Source organism: Vipera ursinii, assembly GCF_947247035.1.
Source record: "Vipera ursinii genome assembly, chromosome: 2".
NCBI lineage: Eukaryota > Metazoa > Chordata > Lepidosauria > Squamata > Viperidae > Vipera > Vipera ursinii.
The window spans coordinates 70,631,963-70,652,618 of record NC_139513.1 but is presented as its reverse complement, the minus strand read 5'-3'; the positions used below and the strand labels follow the sequence as shown (position 1 = coordinate 70,652,618).

At 42.6% G+C, this 20,656-nt stretch overlaps 1 protein-coding gene across 1 annotated transcript in view; it reads left to right on the top strand.

The window, feature by feature from the left end:
- BSN (bassoon presynaptic cytomatrix protein) overlaps positions 1-20,656 on the top strand; it is a gene marked incomplete at its 5' end in the record, with an annotated part of 242,008 nt that overhangs the window by 203,623 nt on the left and 17,729 nt on the right. The window contains 2 exons of the mRNA XM_083352936.1: positions 5,530-5,943; positions 13,865-20,653. Coding sequence (XP_083209062.1) covers positions 5,530-5,943; positions 13,865-20,653 — 7,203 coding nt within the window. The remainder of the gene's footprint in view (positions 1-5,529; positions 5,944-13,864; positions 20,654-20,656) is intronic.

Genomic DNA, 20,656 nt, shown 5'->3' with positions numbered 1-20,656 from the left:
GTAGAAGCAAAAAAGCTGCAGTGAGCAATACTGAAGGGAAAGGCGGATACAAAGAGAATATCTGCATTGGATCAGACCATATTGTGTATACATGCTTATCTTTATAAGAACCCTCCCTGACTGAATTGTGAATATAACTTTGTTTCTTTACTTGCATCCATTGTTCCAGACATATACTGTACAAATCTAAAACCAATGAAAGGGCTTATTGGTCCAAGTAAACAGGTAAAATATAACATCTCTTTCACTGCTCTGCAACCCTTCTCAGTTTCATTAGACTTTCCAAGCCCTGATACTGTGCTAATGGAAAATATTACAAGTAGAGAAACATTCCACCTAAGCAACTATCCTATCTGAGCAACAATCAGCAGACTGAGGCTAAGTCCAGTTCCTTTCTGCAGAACTGGAATTGTCAAGATTTTTGCTTCAGTGAATATCGTCCCTTAAGCATTTAGGCTATTGAGACCTACCCTACTATACAGCTTCCGTCATAATTGTGATAGAATTTGCCAACATTCAAGAAGTTTGAAAAGAACTAAGACCAGTGGTGGGATTTAGCCAGTTTGCACCACTTCAGCAGAACCAGTAGCTAATTTTTTGTTGCCCAGGCCCAGAATGGAAGCGGCATCCACACAGAGAACTGGTTGTTCACATATTTGAATCCCACCACTGACTAAGACATACAGGATGTGATTAAAAAGAGGTGCTTTGGCATCCTAAAGAGCATGAACATAATTCCTCTCAGTAGCTCATTAAAGCAGCTGCCTTGTTTTCCAGAATTGTATGATTTTGTGCTGTGATCTCTACTGTAGCTGCTTAAGTCTGGAACTAGAAGTCGTTCCTTAATTAAATGTAGATAGATACCATCTTCTTTTTCCTGGGTGTTCCAAAGCACATTCTAAATCAAATCCAAAACATTACACAACCTAATATAAGCATAAGAATAATTTTGCTGTATCAAGCCATGCAACCTCTATGAAATAGACTTTCTTATAGTGACCAATTAGGAACCCTTCAAAAATACACACAGAACAAGACAGGGCTAGTTTGCAAAACTGGGGTTCTACAATTCTACAAATATTAGACTCCCAATTCCCACTGGCTCAGCCAGCAATATCTCATAATCACAGCTTCTCTATTGTTATTTAGCAGGTTTAAATATGAAGATTATATCCGTGTAAACTGCTCCTAATAGATAATTCTCTTAAAATAAATTGTAAAGAACATATTATTAATTTATATTCCTACCCTACTGCTTTGAAAGGTCAGAGCAGTTTATATGATATTTTCATGCAGATATTTGTTACATCAAGTGAGTCAGAGGTACAATTCCCAGAATTCCCAGCTATTTTAGAAATGAAATCCCAACCAATTTCAAGCCTACCACATTGGAAAAAAGGTCTTTTTGTTTTGTTCTGTTTAATTGAGAGTTTTGTTCAACCTGGTAGACATCGAGGCAAGCTAGAGAAACAGACATAGGTCACATGGCTGACCATGTCAGGGCTGATAAGCAGAGTTAAGCCTTTTTAGGATTTGAATAAGGTAAAGGTTCCCCCGCACATGCATACTAGTCATTTCTGACTCTAGGGGCCGGTGCTCATCTCCGTTTCAAAGCCGAAGAGCCAGCGTTTGTCCAAGGACGTCTTCATGGTCATGTGGCCGGCATGACTAGACGCCAAAGGCGCACAGAACGCTGTTACCTTCCCATTAGAGTGGTCTCTATTTTTCTACTTGCATTTTTACATGCTTTTGAACTGCTAGGTTGGCAGAAGGTGGGACACTAATGGATACCAAGACCATAGGCTTGACTGGGAAGTCAAAAACATCCAAAAAGTCAGTGGCAAAACTCTAATTACCGGTATATAGCAATAGCACTTAGAATTATATAATTATATAACAATCTGGGTCCTCATTTTACCAACCTTGGAAGGATGGAAGGCTGAGTCAACCTTGAACTCCAGGCTATAGGCAAAGTTAGCCTGCAATACTACATTCCAACCACTGCACCACCACAGTTATATACTACTAAAAGTTTCATGTCTATAACCTTTAACTCGGTGAAACAGTGCATCAATATCTCAAGTCAGCTAACATACGGCTGCTGCTGTTCAATGCCCCACTGCACTGCTGAGGTCACATGATCTTTATGTACAACTGATACCTTCCTACAAGTCAATGGGGAAACCTGGGAAGCTTGCTTGGAGAAAGTCAATGGGGATCATGTGACCACAGTTGATGGCAGGTGTGCACTGGCAGATTTGGACTTGCAACTTCCTTTCTAGGAAACTTGTAGGAGAAAGTCAATAGAGAACCTTTCATTGAAGGCCACAAGTTCCTCAGGTAAATCTCCCACTCTTGCACAATCTCCACCAGTTTCTCTATGCTCACAAATATACCCGAAAGGATGATCCAATAGCTCATTGGTTGTCTAGTGCATGGGTCCCCAACCCCCAGTCCATTGACCAGTACCAGGCCATGGCATGCCAACAGCCAGTCCACACAAACAAGGAAAGCCCCATCCACAGTATGCAGTCAGCACCCAAAACCATGCCTCCTCCGGTCCATGGAAAAACCTCTCTCCATGGAACCAGTCCCTGGTGCCCAAAAGGTTGGAGACCTCTGGTCTAGTGGATGCTAAAACACATGGAGATAGACAGATATATCCATGAAATCACCAAGAGCTAAGCTCAGTTCAATGGAGACTTTACCTTTCAGTGGGCTAAACACCATTAGCAACTAGATAAATTTAAGGTTCATAGAAACAGTACAAAATCATAATCTGAGAAGAAGATAAAATGCCAAATGTTGGGAGGTGTACAACAAAGCAGCAGGATTCATTGTTCCAGCATTAGTTTATAAATAATAATAATATAAATAATAAACCTTTATTGTCAAAGTACAACATGTGTACATTGAGATTAGCTGAGCCTCCCCCTGTGCTCTCTCCCCCCAACACACAGTGACAACAAACCCTCCATCCCACCACACTATGTGAACCACCTACACCACACACCGGCCTCCCAAGTCAACTCTGCATAAGATTACATCCCATTCAAAAGCCTAACAGCCCACGGATAAAAGCTGTTCTTCAGCCTGTTGGTACGGCTGGCTATATCCCCAAAGTCTTTCATAACTATCTCCAGAATCTATGCTTAGCACTAGCAGTTGCTCATCATCAGGGACTAGCCAGAAGGGATACTGAGGAGCAAGGCCTTGTTGCAACGGAGCATTTTATGTCTGCCAGACATAGGTTTGGGATGCTGGATCATCTGCATAGTGCAGAGACTTTATCCCAGGTGAGACATGGCTGCTGGGAATTATGCTTGGCCTAGTCCTAACATAGCCTCCATTCAGGTCCTGAGTTCAGGGATTCTTGAAGCTCCATCTGTTGCTCACACTTTTCCAGGGAAGAGATGACAGCTGCCGTAGTTCATGTGAATACAGATTATTAGTGCTACAGCATTGGTGTTTTCAGATGCTTTACTGCTGCTATTCTATTTCCTGATAGTTCCATGCTTGCTACTAAACTGATAGAAAAGAGGGGTGAGAGAAGGTGAACAGAGCTTTATTTTTAAAATTTCTGGGATGTGTAGAAAAAAGAAAGTGGTGTTAAATGCACTTGAAGTAGACCCAAATTTATAGAAGTCTCATAGATTAGAAAATGAACCCACTACTACCAATCTGACCCTGTGTCAACATGTTTCACTTTGTGATTCATTTATCATCTGCTTGCCAGCATGAAATGACTTCAGTGTCTTATAAGCATATTGTTGCTTATTCAAAAATGTATAATAAAAATAATTGAAATGTGCCAGCGAAAATAGGCTTTCTTTTCATATTCAGAAATTCTGAAAAGTACTTAAGGAGTACTCTAGGATACTGGAAACCTAAGTGAAGTAGTTGTTATCCATGAGAAAGCAGAGGTGTAGCATGACCATACTGAAAAATATACCAATACATGCATAGCTTTTTTATATAGATCTCAGGGTATTATATACTGTGTATACCGAGAGTTGATTATCATTTTACTTTCAGAATTTTTTTAACACTATGAGTTCTATTCCCATCTTAGGCATGAAAGGATGAGCAACAAAAAAATGGAAATGGAATCCAGAAGACATAATTGTTCATTGTAAAGAAGCACAATTCCTTTTATTAAAGAAGAATTCTTCTGAGACTTTTAATTACAATAGTAAAAGCAAACATAAACTAAGCTCAATGAGGAAAAGAGAGACAGAAATAAAGAATAAAAAGTGCAAGGAATGAAAAAGAAATAAAGTAGAAAGTAATATAAGGAAAAATAAATATTTAAGGAAGTGACTTCCTACTTTTGTAACAAGTACAAACAAACTTAATAACTCTTTACTCCATATGAGGTTACAAACAAATCTGTCTTCTTCCTATAACTTGTCCTTTATCCATATGCAAATCATAAATCATCAACTTTTCAATTCTGGTATCAGGAAAAGGTCCATAAATGATATTAGAACTTTATAGAAACATGTCTTATTTTAACTTTGGTCAAACAAACTAACTTTCTTTTTACTTCTAACATTAATGATCTTTAATTCATTCAACTGCTATTGATCTCTGTTCAATTTTTTCCCCATCCCAAAGGCTTCTTCAAAGCTTTAGCAAACCTCTTTTCTAAATGAATTAAAAATTCCTTATCTAGATTTTTTTCTTGGTTTATCATTTTTATTTCTCTCTTTAGTTGTTCTCTATGTCTTATAATCCATGCTTTTTAAATTCTCCCAATATTTCTGGTTCTAATATTTCTACATCAGGCAAAATTTGTTTCAAATTTGCTTTTAAGGTTTTATTTATTCATTTTTTATTGTAAATCAAAAAGTGACTTCTGTAGTTGGAGGTATATCAAGTCAAATTAAATTAAACAACATTTTCTACAGTTGCTGTTTTGTGTTAAAACTATTTGAATAGCCTTTGAAAAAAGTAATTAAATGGCTGTCCTAGACAGCCACATTATTTGGAAATTAAATACCCATCAAATACTAGTGAACTGAGACTGAAACAGAGACACTTGTATAATGTCCAAATAGGTAAGATTTAAGAATCAAGCTCAAAAGAAGAGTTGTAGTTCAGTGGTAAGTATGCAGGGTTTCTGGCAGTATCAACATACTCTTCTTTAAAAAAACTGGATATTCAGCAATTAGCAGACAGCATTGAAGGACTTGGTGTAAAGCATACACTGCTTTATTGCTAGATAAGCCTGTATTTGTAAGGCTTGGTTAACAGCTCTTATGAACAGATACAACGGAACGTACATTTAGATAAATATATTTGTACCATAACCTTGGCTTGTCAACCAGACCACACAGGTTTGGTTTGCAACAAAATCTACTATTTTTATATACTGCAAAGGGACATTAAGTCAAAGTAAGTGAACAGAAGAGTTTCCATTAGAAGAGGGAACTTTGATCCTTGAATGAAATATTATTCATTGTTGATCAAACAATTTTTTTCAATCAAAGCAATTGCTTATTATGAGTTTTTCCTTCTTTTTTCCAGAAAAATGAATGGCTGTGTTTGAACTGCCAAACTCAGAGGCTACTAGAAGGAAGCCTAGGAGATCCTGCTCCAATGCCACTCCCCATTTCAAAGCAACAGCCAACTGGATCCCCCAGGCACCAAGCTGGAGGTCAGCAACAGAGAGGAGCCCAGCACCACGAACCCTCAGCTGCTAAAGACAGGCATCCTGCACATCTCAGGACTTCAGATCAAAGCAAATTACCAACCGCCATAGTCCAAAAAAAAATGCCTGCTGCTCCACCTGTAGAAAAACCACTGCCCAAATTAGCTGAAGGGTCTCCAAAACCTTCTGAAAGTCCATTGTCAAAAGGGAAAATTGCAGCTTCAAAACCAGAAAGAGATATCAAAGGCAGCACTGTTGTATCTGAATCTCAGAAAACCAGAGAACAAGAGGTAAGCACTTTTTCACTTAGCAATGTAGGAACAATAGATGGGGTGTGAGGTGTGTTGGAAGATGTTTAGCCTAATTTTCTCAGCAACTTTGAAAAGTGTGACTGGTCTGAAGAATTCTGGGAATTGAAGTTCACACATCTTAAAAGTTGCTAAGATTGAGAAACCCTGACCTAGAACTAGTAAGGAAATTTATGTGCTATGTGCCAGGTAGACTGAATACTATGATGTGGATCATAGAATTCATCATGGGTTACAGCCTACAAGAGTTCTTTTTAAACATATGCATATAAAAGGAGGTAGGTTCTTTGTTTTCCCTTGCTGGGTTTTTAATCATCCTTAGCTTTCACAACATTTTCAATGCTTCAAAACATTCTTATTATCTCCCTGAGAAATATCCCTTCCAAAACATTCTGTTTGCAAACGTGCTAATCTCAAAAATATATACAATTTGTTTTCAAGTCTCTTCTCATCTGATGAATAAAGAAAGTGTGACAATATAGTTTACAGTTATAATAGGACATATTTACTGTACATCTTTTTGTGATAGAATATTCACAATCTAAATGCAAGATTTGCTGGATCTGAGCACAGCTTCATCATTTTGAATAAACATTGGCCAGTCAATTGTTTCTGGAAAATATACAATTTCTCTCTTTGTCTCTAGCAACACGTTTGTATATTGTACATCCATGCTTGCTAATGGTTAGTGATTCACACCAGCCTTCCTCAACTCTTTTTTTATTATTCAAGTTTTATTGGTTTTTTAATATTTATATATACATATATTTGTGAAGCAATATGGTGGTTGGGTAGTGAAAAGTAACAAATAACAAGTTGTTTGTAAATAGTTCAGGTTGCATCAATAAAGATTCCCTCTCTGATTCCCTTAGTTTTCACATAGTCAAAGTGATCGAGTTAGTACATTTCTAGATTTGGCCTAATCAATTAAGAAAGTTTTCAACGTAATTAGACTAATACATATCAAAATCCTGTTTTTAAGTTTTACCTAATTGCAATAAAATAAAGTGGCCTATAATATCCAGAAGAAACCTTACTTTTGGGGTAACCTACAATTCCCTATTTCAGTAAAGAATAATTCTCTTGTCTACAAAACTTACATTGTTCATTAAAAATCATTCTTATGATTTAACAATAAATTCTAGTTTTCATCTTAACAAATCACTAATTGTTAAAAAAGATTTTTTGTCTTAACCATTCAACACTTATTAAAATACTATCTCATATTATAAGATTCTAAATTCTATAGTATAATTCAATGTTTTATTCTAAAAGCTTAATTTTGTTTTCCTTTAAAAATCTAAAACCTAAATATGAAATCAGTTTATATATTTTTAAGATTCCCCTTAGTCCATCAGAAAAGATTTTTTAAGTTTTGTCCTTACAAATCCCTAAAAAAAGACAAGTTTAAATCTTTAAATCTAACTCTTGCCTTCCTTTTGTGCCAATCAGGCTTCCATCTTAGTGTCTTTAAATTCTCAAATGTGTCTCCCTTTCTTCCTCCACCTCTTATTTGAATCCATGGAGACCATCCAAATGACACTTTTGCCAAGCTGGTGTCCCCTTTAGAATCATTGAAATATTGCTTTAATGGCTCAGTTTTTTATATTTAATGTAATTCTTGTTCCATTCCCATCTGGGTTAGGTAGAATGTAGTAATTGGTTTTTTTTAATAGACATTGACTCATTTCCCTTTCTGGTAAATGTAGGACCCTCATTTCTCCTGAGCTGCAAGTTGAAAATAGATATTAGCACAAGCAATAACTTTTTTCTAATGGGTTCTCTGGGAATTCTCAATTATACAGCTGCCAATATTTTGACTGGAGTATTGATTAAATGAAAAAAAAATAATCAAGATAGTCTGATCAGCACCCTTATCTTTACTACTTGGGTTTTCTCCACGAAATGCGAAATTGAGCGCCAAGTATGATTTCTGACTTTGGGGAGTCTGATGAGTGGCCTTTTGCCTCACTGTTACTCTATTCCCAGTACTGACATCTGAACTGTGAGAAATATGTGGTTGGGATTCTTACCTTTTGAGACATTAGAATTAGAATTTATTAAATTTATATGCCGCCCTTCTCCCTAAGGACTCAGGGCAGCTCACAACAATAAAAATTAAGAGACATAAAATACAAAAATTAAAAAAGAATTAAACAATGAATATAAGAAATACGGGACAATTTACACAATAAAAACCAAATTAAAAACCATGGTCAGTCCAGGCCCGCTTGTTGGAACAACCATGTCTTCAGGTCATGGCAGAAGGATCCAAGGTCAGGGGCCGTCCGCAGCTCCGGAGGCAGTTCATTCCAGTGGGTCAGTGCACCCACAGAGAAGGCTCTCCCCTTGGGGGTCGCCAGCCGGCATTGCCTGGCCGACGGAACCCTGAGGAGGCCGACTCTGTGGGAGCAAACTGGGCGATGGGAGGTTGACATTGGCAGCAGGTGGTCTCGCAAGTACCCCGGGCCTAAGCCATGTAGGGCTTTAAAGGTAATTACCAGCACCTTGAATCGCACCTGGAGGGCAACCGGAAGCCAATGCAGCTCGCGCAGGAGAGGTGTAACATGGGAGTATCGAGATACTCCCATAAGCACCCGCGCGACCGCATTTTGCACCAGCTGAAGCCTCCGGGTGCACTTCAAGGGCAGCCCCATGTAGAGAGCATTGCAGTAATCCAGGCGAGAAGTGACAAGGGTGTGGGTGACAGTGCATAGGGCATCTCGGTCCAAAAAGGGGTACAACTGGCGCACCAGGCGAACCTGTGCAAAGGCCCCCCTGGTCACAGTGGTTAAATGATCTTCCAGATTAAGCTGTGAATCCAGGAGGACACCCAAGTTGCGGGCCCTTTCTGAGGGGGGCAAGAGCTCTCCCCCATCAAAAGAGATGGAACATGTTGGACAATGCAAGATGCCGGTACCCACAGCCACTCGGTCTTGGAGGAGTTCAGCCTGAGCCTGTTCCTTCCCATCCAGACCTGCACCACCTCCAGGCACCGGGACATCACATCAAGGGCATCACTGGGTTGGCTCGGGGTGGAGATAAACAACTGGGTATCATCTGTATATTGGAGATACCTCCCCCCAAAGCCACAGATGATCTCACCCAGTGGCTTCATATAGATGTTAAACAGGAGGGGGGAGAGAACCGACCCCTGAGGTACCCCACAGGAAAGGGGCCTCGGGGTAGATCTCTGCCCCCCTGCCACTACAAACTGCGAATGGCCCGAGAGGTAGGAGGAGAACCACCATAAAACAGTGCCTCCCACTCCCAACCCCTCGAGCCGTCGCAGCAGGATACCATGGTCGATGGTATCAAAAGCCGCTGGGAGGTCAAGTAGGACCAGGACAGAGGAGCAACCTCTGTCCCAGGCCCGCCAGAGATCATCTACCAGTGCGACCAATGCCGTTTCCATGCTGTAACCGGGTCTGAAACCGGACTGGTACGGGTCCAGATAGTCCGCTTCATCCAGGAATTGTGGAAGCTGATGCGCCACAACACTCTCGACAACCTTCGCTACAAAGCGAAGGTTGGAGACAAGATGATAGTTATTCAACGAGGCCGGGTCCAGAGCAGGCTTCTTGAGGAGGGGCCTCACCACCACCTCTTTTAAGGCGGAGGGGAAGACAACCTCTGTCAATGAAGCGTTGACAACTGCCTGGAGCCAGCCCCCTGTCACCTGTCACATGAAGAAAAATTTGCTTCTTGGTTTCAAATTCCAATTAGACGTTTCTGAAGTTGTATGTGAAGATTTAAAATGTTTTAATTCTGCGTGTGAGATCAGCACCACATCAGTGTTATTGGAATCCTGGGAATAAATTTAGCATGGCTGAATTTCAGTAACATTTCTAAAGTGCCTTTTAGGGTGGGTTTTTGCTTGAAGGAATTTGTAGGCAAGAAAGGAGATGGAGTTCAGTTCCCAGCAGGACAATGCCTTCTTTATTAAACCAAGAAAAATGCCTGTCAGGATTTGCATGGACAAAGCACGTGTGGGGCCAGATAAGAAAGCATCCAAGGGGTAAGCATAGTTAGGAATCTAAAACAGGGAGAAAAATCATCCCTCCAGCCCTATTTATAGTCTGGCAGCCTGCAGGAAGTTGCTGAATTATTGGGGCAGAAGTTATATTACATTGTAAACCTCCACAAAAGGCTCTGATAGACAGAGAGCAAAGGTAAGTGAGATAAAAGAAGGAACCATAATCCTTAATAATGGATGTCATTTGTTTTCAAGAAGGCTTATTTTCCAAATCACTGGCCAAAAGTTGGGGGGGGCAGGGGGTTTCCTATTGAGAAGGAGGCGTCAGATCACAACTGGTATTTCAGATTACAACTGCTCATGCTTTTTTCAGATCTATAATATTCTAATTCTGTATTACAGTATATAATGAGGAATTGTGGGAGGGGGCAGGGGGATAGGTACGGCACTCCCAAATAATTCTGAGGCTTTATTTAGGGAAGATTTAGTTCCCTTGCAGTTCAATGGGCTTTGCGAACCTGAACAAGGCGAGGACTTTGATTGTAACAGTTAGGGCCTATCCCACTGCCATCATTGTTGTTGTTGTTGTTGTTAGTTGCAAAGTCGTGTCCGACCCATCGCGACCCTATGGACAATGTTCCTCCAGGCCTTCCTGTCCTCTACCATCTTCTGGAGTCCATCTAGGCTCATGCCTACTGCTTCAGTGACTCCATCCAGCCACCTCATTCTCTGTCGTCCCCTTCTTCTCTTGCCCTCAATCTTTCCCAGCATTAGGCTGTTCTCCAGTGAGTCCTTCCTTCTCATGAGGTGGCCAAAGTATTTGAGTTTTAGCTTCAGGATCTGGCCTTCTAAGGAGCAGTCAGGGTTGATCTCCTCTAGGACTGACCGGTTTGATCGCGTTGCAGTCCAAGGGACTTGCAGGAGTCTTCTCCAGCACCAGAGTTCAAAGGCTTCAATTCTTTGGCGCTCAGCCTTTCTTATGGTCCAGCTTTCACTGCCATACATTGCAACTGGGAAGACCATAGTCTTGACTAAACTGCCATCATTACCCCACAATTAAATGTGGACTAACAATACTGTGTTTAATAGATTTTGCAACTAATAACCCTATTAAACCCAAATTAGGATCATAAATGGTTCTGGATTGTCCTAGACTGGAATGCATCAAGTGAGAATGCTGACTTCACAAATTCCTATCCGAATAGCTGTGGTTTTTGCAATGGAGCCAGGTTGGGACTCAGTCCAGCCTACAACAACTGCAGGCCCTGATTGGTTGTTTCCCTGCTTTTTGTCCTTCCCATCTTTACAGGGAAGGCAAGTCTGACTGGGTGGATGTTTGAGTAACTCCCAGTACGTACCTTTTTCCTTCAGGGATAGTCTCCATTCTTTACTTTTCTAGATGTTTATACACATGGACGCCTTCACAATCCCTTTCAACAGTCTCTCATTTGCTCTGTTGCTTTATGTTGTTCCCTAATTCTGCTGTAGGTCCATAGAAACTTGATGGCAATGAAGAACTGATGGTTTCAGGTTCACAGAAACAATGATGTGGCAATTGAAGCTTAGTAGCTTGGTTCCAATCTGCCTAGTTTGCAACTTAAAGATGAAAAAAGAGGGAGGGAGGAACTTTGCAGTATGCGACAAAGTTTTGAAAGAAGCTAGAAGAAACCAAAGATATGCTTACTGGGAAATGGCAGGGAATTCATATACTGAATGACTTTGAGCAGGAATGGAATTTCGGCACGGGAACCACCAATCGTGACTCTTAGACTGTTGCATGTTAAAGCTCTATGGCTAGTACCACAGTACAGATTCATTCAGGTTAGAGCATGTTAAGTAAGCAGCAAGATTTAGGCTAAAACAGTTTTGTGATACTACTGGGGTGGGAAGGGGGCATGGCCAAACAGCTGTTCAAGTATCAGCATGATATGGGTGCAAAAAAAAAGGCTAATGATTGCCTCAGATTATACAAAAGTATAGTTTCTAAATCACAAGAAATGCTGATTCTGTTTTATTCTGCTTTGGTGAGAGGCTGCATTTAGTCTCCTGTTTAGGTCTGAGCGGAGTCTGAGTTATAGAGAAATTGTAAGAAGAGGGCAGACAAGGGTAATTAGAGTAATTAGGAAACTCAAAATGAAGTATCAAGAAAGATTGAAGGCACTGGGTATATCTGGGTATCCATAACCTTGAAAATATTGAAGGGAAGTATGGTAGCACTGTTCAAATAGCAGAAATTATGTCATACAGAAGAAAGTAAAGATTGTTATCTTTCATTCCAGAGTGTGGGATGTGGGATAACAAATTTAAGTTAGATAGATTTCTGTTGAATGTTAGAAAAAAGTCATAAAATAAAGAACAGTTTGGTAGGGAACAAATTACTCAGAATGGAAGCGTTCTTCCATTCATTGGGTACATTCAGATGGATGCTAGATAACCTGGCCAGGGGACTTAAATTTGTAATTTTGCACTGAGCTGAGACCTGAACTTGACAATTGTATGAGGTGATGCCTTAAGTAATTCTGAAGCTTACTCAAAGCTAAGCTGGAAAAAATGTATCATTCAAATAATGGTCTTTGCATGTGCATGTAACATTAAAAACATTAATCTGTGTTATTGTGTGTGTGGTGAGAGTTAATGTATTATTCAAAAAGGCATGGGAAATTGTTTTAAATAATCAAGTAACACATTTGGCTACTTTTCTGGAAACTGAAATAGAGATCTCCAATGCATTTTTATTTTTATTTTTTTGGACACAAGGATGCTGATGCTTCTTTTTGCAAAAGCAACAGTTGTGTGTCTGGTCTTGACTTTGAAATTGTTCAGCCTTGGGTAAACCAGATTTTTTTTTAATGGCAGGACAGAGCCAATAAGGCATGTAAACCTGAGTTCCTGGTTTAAAGGCAGAGAATGTAGATTTATAACATTTCAGAGTTAGCTGCTTGGATTTAACACATACTTTTCACTGTTGTAAAAAGCTTGGTGAAAGTAGGCCTGTCATCCAGTTGGATGAAGACTTATAAGTATCACAATTCATAATGACACTATGCTAAAACATCATTTAGGTAACAAAAAAACCCCACCCAGTTGCATATAATGGGATAAACTTTTTAAAATAACTAGTCATGATTGGGCAGATAATTCTGATTTGCCAAAACAAACTTGTGTATGTTTGTATTTTTCTAATAACAAAAATGTTTCATACTAGTGCTAGGAAATTGCAATATACCTCAAAACGAAACCTTCCCGGTGGGATGACATTTGCAGCAGAACAGTATGGGCTGTGCGTTTATTAAACTACAAATAGATTGTCTGAAAAGACCTTGTTCTTTTTTTCTTTTGTTGATTTGAATCTAGCAGGGAGAGAGCTTTTATTAACTACATCCATTGCTATTATACATTTGTGTCATGTTACAAAAGTATATATTGGTAAAATAAACCCCAGACTTGTGTTTTGACTTCTGAGTGTAGGTTGGAGAAGGAGAAAAAGACAAAACAATTACTTCCTTGGGCTCCTCACATTAGGAATCAGTCTTGCATGCACTTTTAAATTATTAAAAGGTAGAGAGGATCTGATCTACCAATCAAAAGGCATTGCACACAAATTCTGTCTTTCTGCCATAAATAACTTTCTGGATTAAAAGGAGCAAAGAGAAACAGTGGAAAAACACCGAGATCCAAATGGAGTATCTCATCAGGCCCCAGAAAATTCCATAAAGAGAACAGAGTGATTGGATAATAATTACTCTACCAGCAAGCAACAAAGATAAGGGTGCTGCTCTCATTTCTTAGCATATTATGGTTGCTGTTTTTGAATGTTAAGAGTCCGGGTTAATTGCAACGATAAATTGCTGTAAACCTGAATAATAACATGAATTATGTTTACAATCAGTTATAATGAAATGTTAATGGATTTTCATTTCCTTATAGGAATCCAGCAAGCCTTATCCCTCAGACCTGCAGTCCCGCAGCCCCCAAAGCTTGAGTGATACGGGCTACTCATCTGATGGGATCTCTAGTTCCCAGAGTGAAATCACGGGCTTAGTGCAGCAAGAAGAAGAACAGCTAAATGAAACAGGAATTGTAGAACCAAGTCCTCCCAGTCCTTCTGAACTTACTAAGCTGGAAACCAGCATGCGCCCTTTACTGGAGTCAAAGAGCTTGACCCATCCATCAACTGACCATGGGAAAACATACCATGAATTACGGGAGGAGCAGAGGCAAAGACAGAGGCCACGGTCACTTTCTATCACTCCAGAAGCCTTTGATTCTGATGAGGAGCTAGAAGACATAATGGAAGAAGATGAAGACTCTCTGGAATGGGATAATCAAAGGGAGAAGAAGGAAAGCGTGGAGTCTTCAGATGATTTTGGCAGCAAGCTACGCCATGACTATGTAACAGATAGTAGTGAAGCAGGATTCTCCCCATTACCAACCAAACAGAAAGGCAAAGAGCCTGTAATGACAGATGAAGAATTCATGAGGAGGCAAATCTTGGAGATGAGTGCAGAAGAAGACAATCTTGAGGAGGGAGAAGAGTATGATCATTCAAAATACAGCACTGCCAAAAATGGACACAAGCTTGATTCTGAGAAAAGCAGAGAGCCTATTGCATCCAAGAGACGCCTGCCTCACAGCTCAAGCAGCATATACGAGGAGGAACAAAAAGAACTGGAAAGCGCCGAGAATGATGACATGGCTGCCTCTCAGGGAGGTCTGCGTCGTTTCAAGACCATTGAGTTAAATAGCAGTAACAACTATGGCAGAGACATGGAGTTGAGCCAGGAGGCAGACATCAACCTGGACAGGGAACCTGAACTGGAGATGGAGAGCCTTACAGGCTCCCCAGAAGATAGATCGAGAGGTGACTATTCCTCCACCTTGCCACCAACTACACCCAGTTACACATCAGGAACATCCCCAACCTCTGTCTCTTCTCTGGAGGAAGATAGCGACAGCAGCCCAAGCCGCAGGCAGAGATTAGAAGAGGTTAAGCAGCAGAGGAAAGCCCGGCATCGCTCTCATGGCCCTCTGCTGCCAACCATTGAAGATTCTTCAGAAGAAGAAGAGCTGCGTGAGGAAGAGGAGCTCTTGCGAGAACAAGAAAAAATGCGAGAGGTGGAGCAGCAGCGGATCCGAAGCACAGCACGCAAAACAAAAAGAGATAAAGAGGAGCTGAGGGCACAGAGGAGGAGAGAGAGGTCTAAAACTCCGCCCAGTAATTTGTCACCAATTGAAGACGCTTCGCCCACTGAGGAACTGCGCCAGGCTGCAGAGATGGAGGAGCTGCACAGGTCTTCCTGTTCGGAATATTCGCCCTCTATGGACTCAGAGGCTGAAGGATTTGATGTCATTGCCTCCAAACTGTACAAATCTGGCAGCGAGTACAATCTGCCAACTTTCATGTCCCTTTATTCTCCAACAGAAAAAATGGCCAGCTCTAGTTACCCATCCAGCAAGCCCCTGAAAAGTGCAGAAGAAGCCTATGAAGAGATGATGAGGAAGGCAGAAATGTTCCAAAAACAACAACCTTTCCAACAAAGTATTTCCTACAACAACACCTTTCAAGAAGTAAGTTATCGTGGTTCGGAAGACCAAAACAATTTTGAATATCAGTACATAGATGACTATGGTTATGATAGTCGGAGCGTAGATTCCTCGCAAACTGACTATCAGAATGAGCTTTCCAAATCTGGGGCACTATATGAAGAAATCCTTCAAACATCACAGAATATCTCCAGGATGCATCAATCTTCTACTCTGGATTTGACACTTGAGCAAGAAATGAAGAAAAAAGGGAGAGAAGATCCCTGTCCAGAGAAGCAATTTTTGAACGCCGAGAGTGCATATGAAAGTGGCCCTCTCACTCCGGGAACAAGTCCTACCCAACTCTCTGCTCCCGTCTCCTTTTCACAGACTGAAAGCAGTGCAGGCAGAATAATTCCCGATGTTAGAGTCACTCAGCACTTTGAAAAAGAGAGTAATGAACAAACAAAGTTTCATAGTTCCTCAGTTACAGCTAGCTCAGTTCCAAAGAGTGTAGCTATGCCTTACTCATATAGTAAAGGAACTAGCCCAGTCACTACTGTTGTTCCTAGTCCAGCTAGCACGGCCCGAATTTACAGCTCTCCAACTTCAAGTGGCTCTCATGTACCACCTGTGTCCACCACTAGCCAAAGCCATACAAAAGTAACTGCAAATTATGGCTCTCAAACAGAAAACCTTTCCAGGATCAGTGGGCCATCAGTAAGAGATAAGCATCAAGGTGTGACTGATGGCAAGACGAATGAACCCATGGCAACCCCCAAAATGTATTCTTATTTTAAAAGTTCTAGCCCACCCCTTTCCCCTTCTTCTCCTACACAAAGTCCTACTTATTCTGTTCCAAGAACTGGGATGCCCTCTAGTTCCGGGGTAGGAGCTAAATCAACAGCTGAGTTTTCTACCCAAACACATAGCACAATTATTTCATATGACATTGCAACTACTGGGGTATCAACAGCTTCTCCGATGATAGCTCAAGGAACACAAACTCCTCACAGAGCCAGCTCCCCATGCCTGACTAGGCAACAGTCATCACAAGAAGCCCCCTTTATGGTCATCACCTTAGCATCTGATGCAGCTATTCAAACCAAGCCAATTGGTGTAAGTTCCTCCATATCCTCACCTTCATCTCCAACCCAGCAAGACCGCCACCAAACAGTACATAGTTACAGCCAAACAGCAATCAGCACAGTGCAATTCCAGTCACAGCAGGTCCAGACCACTCACACCAAGGCACAGTCAATGCCCGAAAAAGCCTCTCCTTACACTCCAGTTCAGAAAGTGCAGAGCACTGCTACTGACCCTATGCCTGGTGTGTATAGCTGGGGCACATTACCTGCAGAGAATATTTCTTTGTGTAGGATATCATCAGTCCCTGGGACATCTAGAGTAGAACCTGGACCTAGAGCATCTGGTAGTAATATTGTAGATTTGAGGACAGCAATAAAGTCTGCTCCAATTATTGTAACAGACCAGGGAATGGATCTCACATCCTTAGCTGCTGAGAGCAGAAAATATTGCCTCACTATGGACCAGTCACCAAGTCGGCAATCCACAGCCATCCAACCTTTAATCATTAACCTCAATGCCCAGGAACAACCACATGCTATCATCAGCAGTTCCACCACAGTCAGCATAACAGTTGCATCTACCATGCTTATGTCCCAGTCAAAGCAACCAGTTGTCTATGGGGACCCTTTCCAGAACAGAATTGACTTTGGTCAAGAGACGGGAAGTCCAGTCTGTCTGACGCAAATTAAACAGGTGGAACAAGCCGTTCAGACTGGTCCCTTCAGAGGACCCATGAGTGGAGCTGGCACATCTGCTTCTATGGGCCGGACAGAAGCAGCAGGTCCACAGCAAACAAAATTTGCAAGATACAATTTGCCCAACCAAATGACATCCTTGATAAAAAAAGATACTCTAATTACTCAGACTAGCAATGCCCAAAATATTGTGAGTGCCATTCCCAGGCCGTTTCCTCAGGATCAAAGCTCAGAGATATATAGAGGGATTCCAGTAGAACTGAAAAGTCAGGCTCCTTCAGTTGCTCTTGGGAGTAAGAAGTCCCAAGTGATGATGGTGCAGATGGATGACATAGCAGCAGGATCTGTCACAAAACTCATCAAAGAAGAACCTCCTTCTAATGCTCTGGACCTCACCGGAATGAAGCCTGAGAGCCAAGTAGCGTGCTGCGATGTAGTCTATAGATTTCCATTTGGAAGCAGCTGCACTGGGGCTTTTAATCCATCTCCCAAGGCGCCAGAAAAACATGTTGGAGAAACAGCTCCCCTTGGCAAAGCTAGTAGCCAGTATTATGGAACCAGAGAACAGGAAATGCCAGAGACATTCTCTTACAGAGAACAGCCGGGGCCTCTCCCTCATCCATATGAAGAGCACAGATTCCATCCGCATGGCATGTTTGGGCGATTATATTCCTCAATGTCGGATACAAATCTTTCTGAAATGGGGTTGAACTATTACTCAGTTAAAGGAGACCAGCACTTCCCTTCCCCTGCTGGAGATTCTGCTGTGGACCTGACAACTATGAAGCATCCCTATAGCCATAGTTTCACCGAGGGAGGACACCTAGCACAGGGGCTGCAATATGGCTCTTTCTCTGATCTCCGACAACCCACTGAATTACTAAGTCATTCATATCCCATGCGAAGGTACAGCTCAGCCTCCAATATCTACTCCGATTATAGATATTCATCAAGAGGAGACTTGGCTAATTTCCAGGAAGCTAGTCTGGCTCATTACAGTGCTACCACTGCTCGTGAAATCAGCAGAATGTGTGCAGCCCTTAATTCCATGGACCAGTATGGGGGCAGGCATGTAAACAGCCAAGATCTTCTACAATATGGACATAGTGCTCTTGGCGCTGCACCAGGAGGGACTGGAAATATTATGGCTCAACAGGGTGCCATGAAACCAAACATGATGTACAATCCAAATTTCCCAGAGTCTCGTTCTGGCTTTGGAAACTTAGCCCAATATAATCTCTCAAGGTTTGGAGCTGTCAGACAGGTACTCCCTTCCACAGCTACTGTACGAGCTGCTGATGGCATGATTTATTCAACCATTAATACACCAATAGCATCAACCCTTCCCATCACCACCCAGCCAGTTTCGGTGCTACGACCCATGCTTCGAGGTCTGTACAGGCACTATGCTCCAGGTAGTATCACAGCTGTCCCTCTGGCTAGCCTCACCAGAGTACCCCTAGTTACCCCTAGGGTTCCCCTTGCACATCAGGGCCTTTATCGCTATAATGGGCCCAGCAGGATTCCTGCATCTGTAATGGAAACACCGATGTATTTAGGAAAACCACTTAGCACCTCGGCAGCCAGCACTGTGGCCAGTACAGTAAGCGTAGCACCTGCTACTAAGTCCCCTGCTCCAAGCATGGTCAGCTTGCAAAGACCTGAGCAGACGGGGGTTGGCCCCCGTGAGGAGGTGCCTGGGTCGACCTCAGAGGTTCAGGGTCCTGCAAGCCAGACACAGCAGGAGCCGTCTCCCCGACTGCCTACCCTAAAGCCTCAGGCAGAGACTAGCACTGCTAGCAAAGCAGCTATGGAAAGAGAAGAAAGGGAAAAGGAGGAAGAACGGCAGAGGAAGCAACATGAGCACATCCTCCAGTTTGAAAGGGAAAGAGTAGAACTGGAAAAACTGAGGCAGATGAGGCTTCATGAGGAACTGGAAAGGGAACGGGTGGAGTTACAGAGACACAGAGAGAAGGAACAGCTCTTGATGCACAGGGAAATCCAGGAGTTGCAATCCATAAAGCACCAGGTCTTCCATCAGCAGCAAGAGGAGCGACAGGCCCAGTTTGCCCTGCAGCGGGAGCAGCTCGCCCAGCAGCGCTTGCAATTAGAACAAATCCAGCAGTTGCAGCAGCAGTTGCAACAGCAGCTGGAAGAGCAGAAGAGGCAGAAGAGTACCTTTCCTCCAGTATGTGATCCAGCTGGCCGGATTCCTTCTCAGGTTGCCCCTGAGGTAACAATAGAAATGCAAAGGACCTTGGCCCAAAATGGACAATATTGGCCACCTCTAAATCAAGCCTTTATTGCTACAGCAGCCCCGGGACAAGACGTACAAGCACAGCCCCGCTACCCAGGACTCCAGAGGCCTCTTACAAACTCAGCCTCTGAAATGTCCCTGCAGACTGAAGAACAGTGGGAAACTGGTCGGGGGATAAAGAAACGAAACTCGATGCCTCGTCTTCGGGATGCATATGATAAGGAGCCCAGCCACGAATCATACTTGGTGAAAAAGATCACAGACAGCAGTGTGCAGACTGATGATGAAGATGGCGAGGAACGTTTCTATGCATCCCGCCGGCGCCGTCCTCGGCGCAGCACTGATTGCAGCGTTCAGACAGATGAGGAAGACAATGCTGAGTGGGAACAGCCAGTGCGTCGACGACGTTCCCGCTTCTCCCGCCACTCGGATTCCAGTGCAGAAAGTAAAGCCGATTCTTCAGCAAAAGGCATGGCCAGCATAGCCATCCAAACCATCAGTGACTGTTCTGTGCAGACCGAACCTGACCAGTTGCTCCGAGTGTCCCCTTCCATCCACATCTCTTCCCCTGACCCCAAGGTGGAGATCGTCAAGTACATCTCTGCCCCTGAGAAGACCCAAAGAGGGGAGAGTTTGGCTTGCCAGACAGAACCCGAAGTGCAACCCCAGCCAGGCATTGCAGTCCCTCAGCTCACGGTGCCCACCTCAATCCCTCCTTACTCCTCCAACATCCAGATGGTGAGCTCTGGACCTCTGGATCCTCATTTGGTCCGACAGCAAGCACTAGCTAAGAAGAAGCCTGTTCCTCTTGAAATCGGCTACCAGTCCCACTTGCCCACAGACTCCTTGTCTCAGCTTGTGTCCCGACAGCCCCCCAAGTCCCCTCAAGTCCTCTATTCCCCAGTATCTCCCCTCTCCCCTCATCGGTTGCTAGAGTCGTCCTTCGCATCTAGTGAAAGGCTCAACAAGGCCCACGTAACTCCACAGAAGCACTTTATGTCTGAGTCCACCCAACGCCAGCAGACCTTGCCTCGCCCCATCAAAACCATCCAAAGATCTTTATCTGATCCTAAGCCCATCAGTCCCACCTCAGAGGAGTCTGCAAAGGACAGGTTTTCCTTGTATCAGCACACCCTTCTCCCCAGCAGCCAGGTA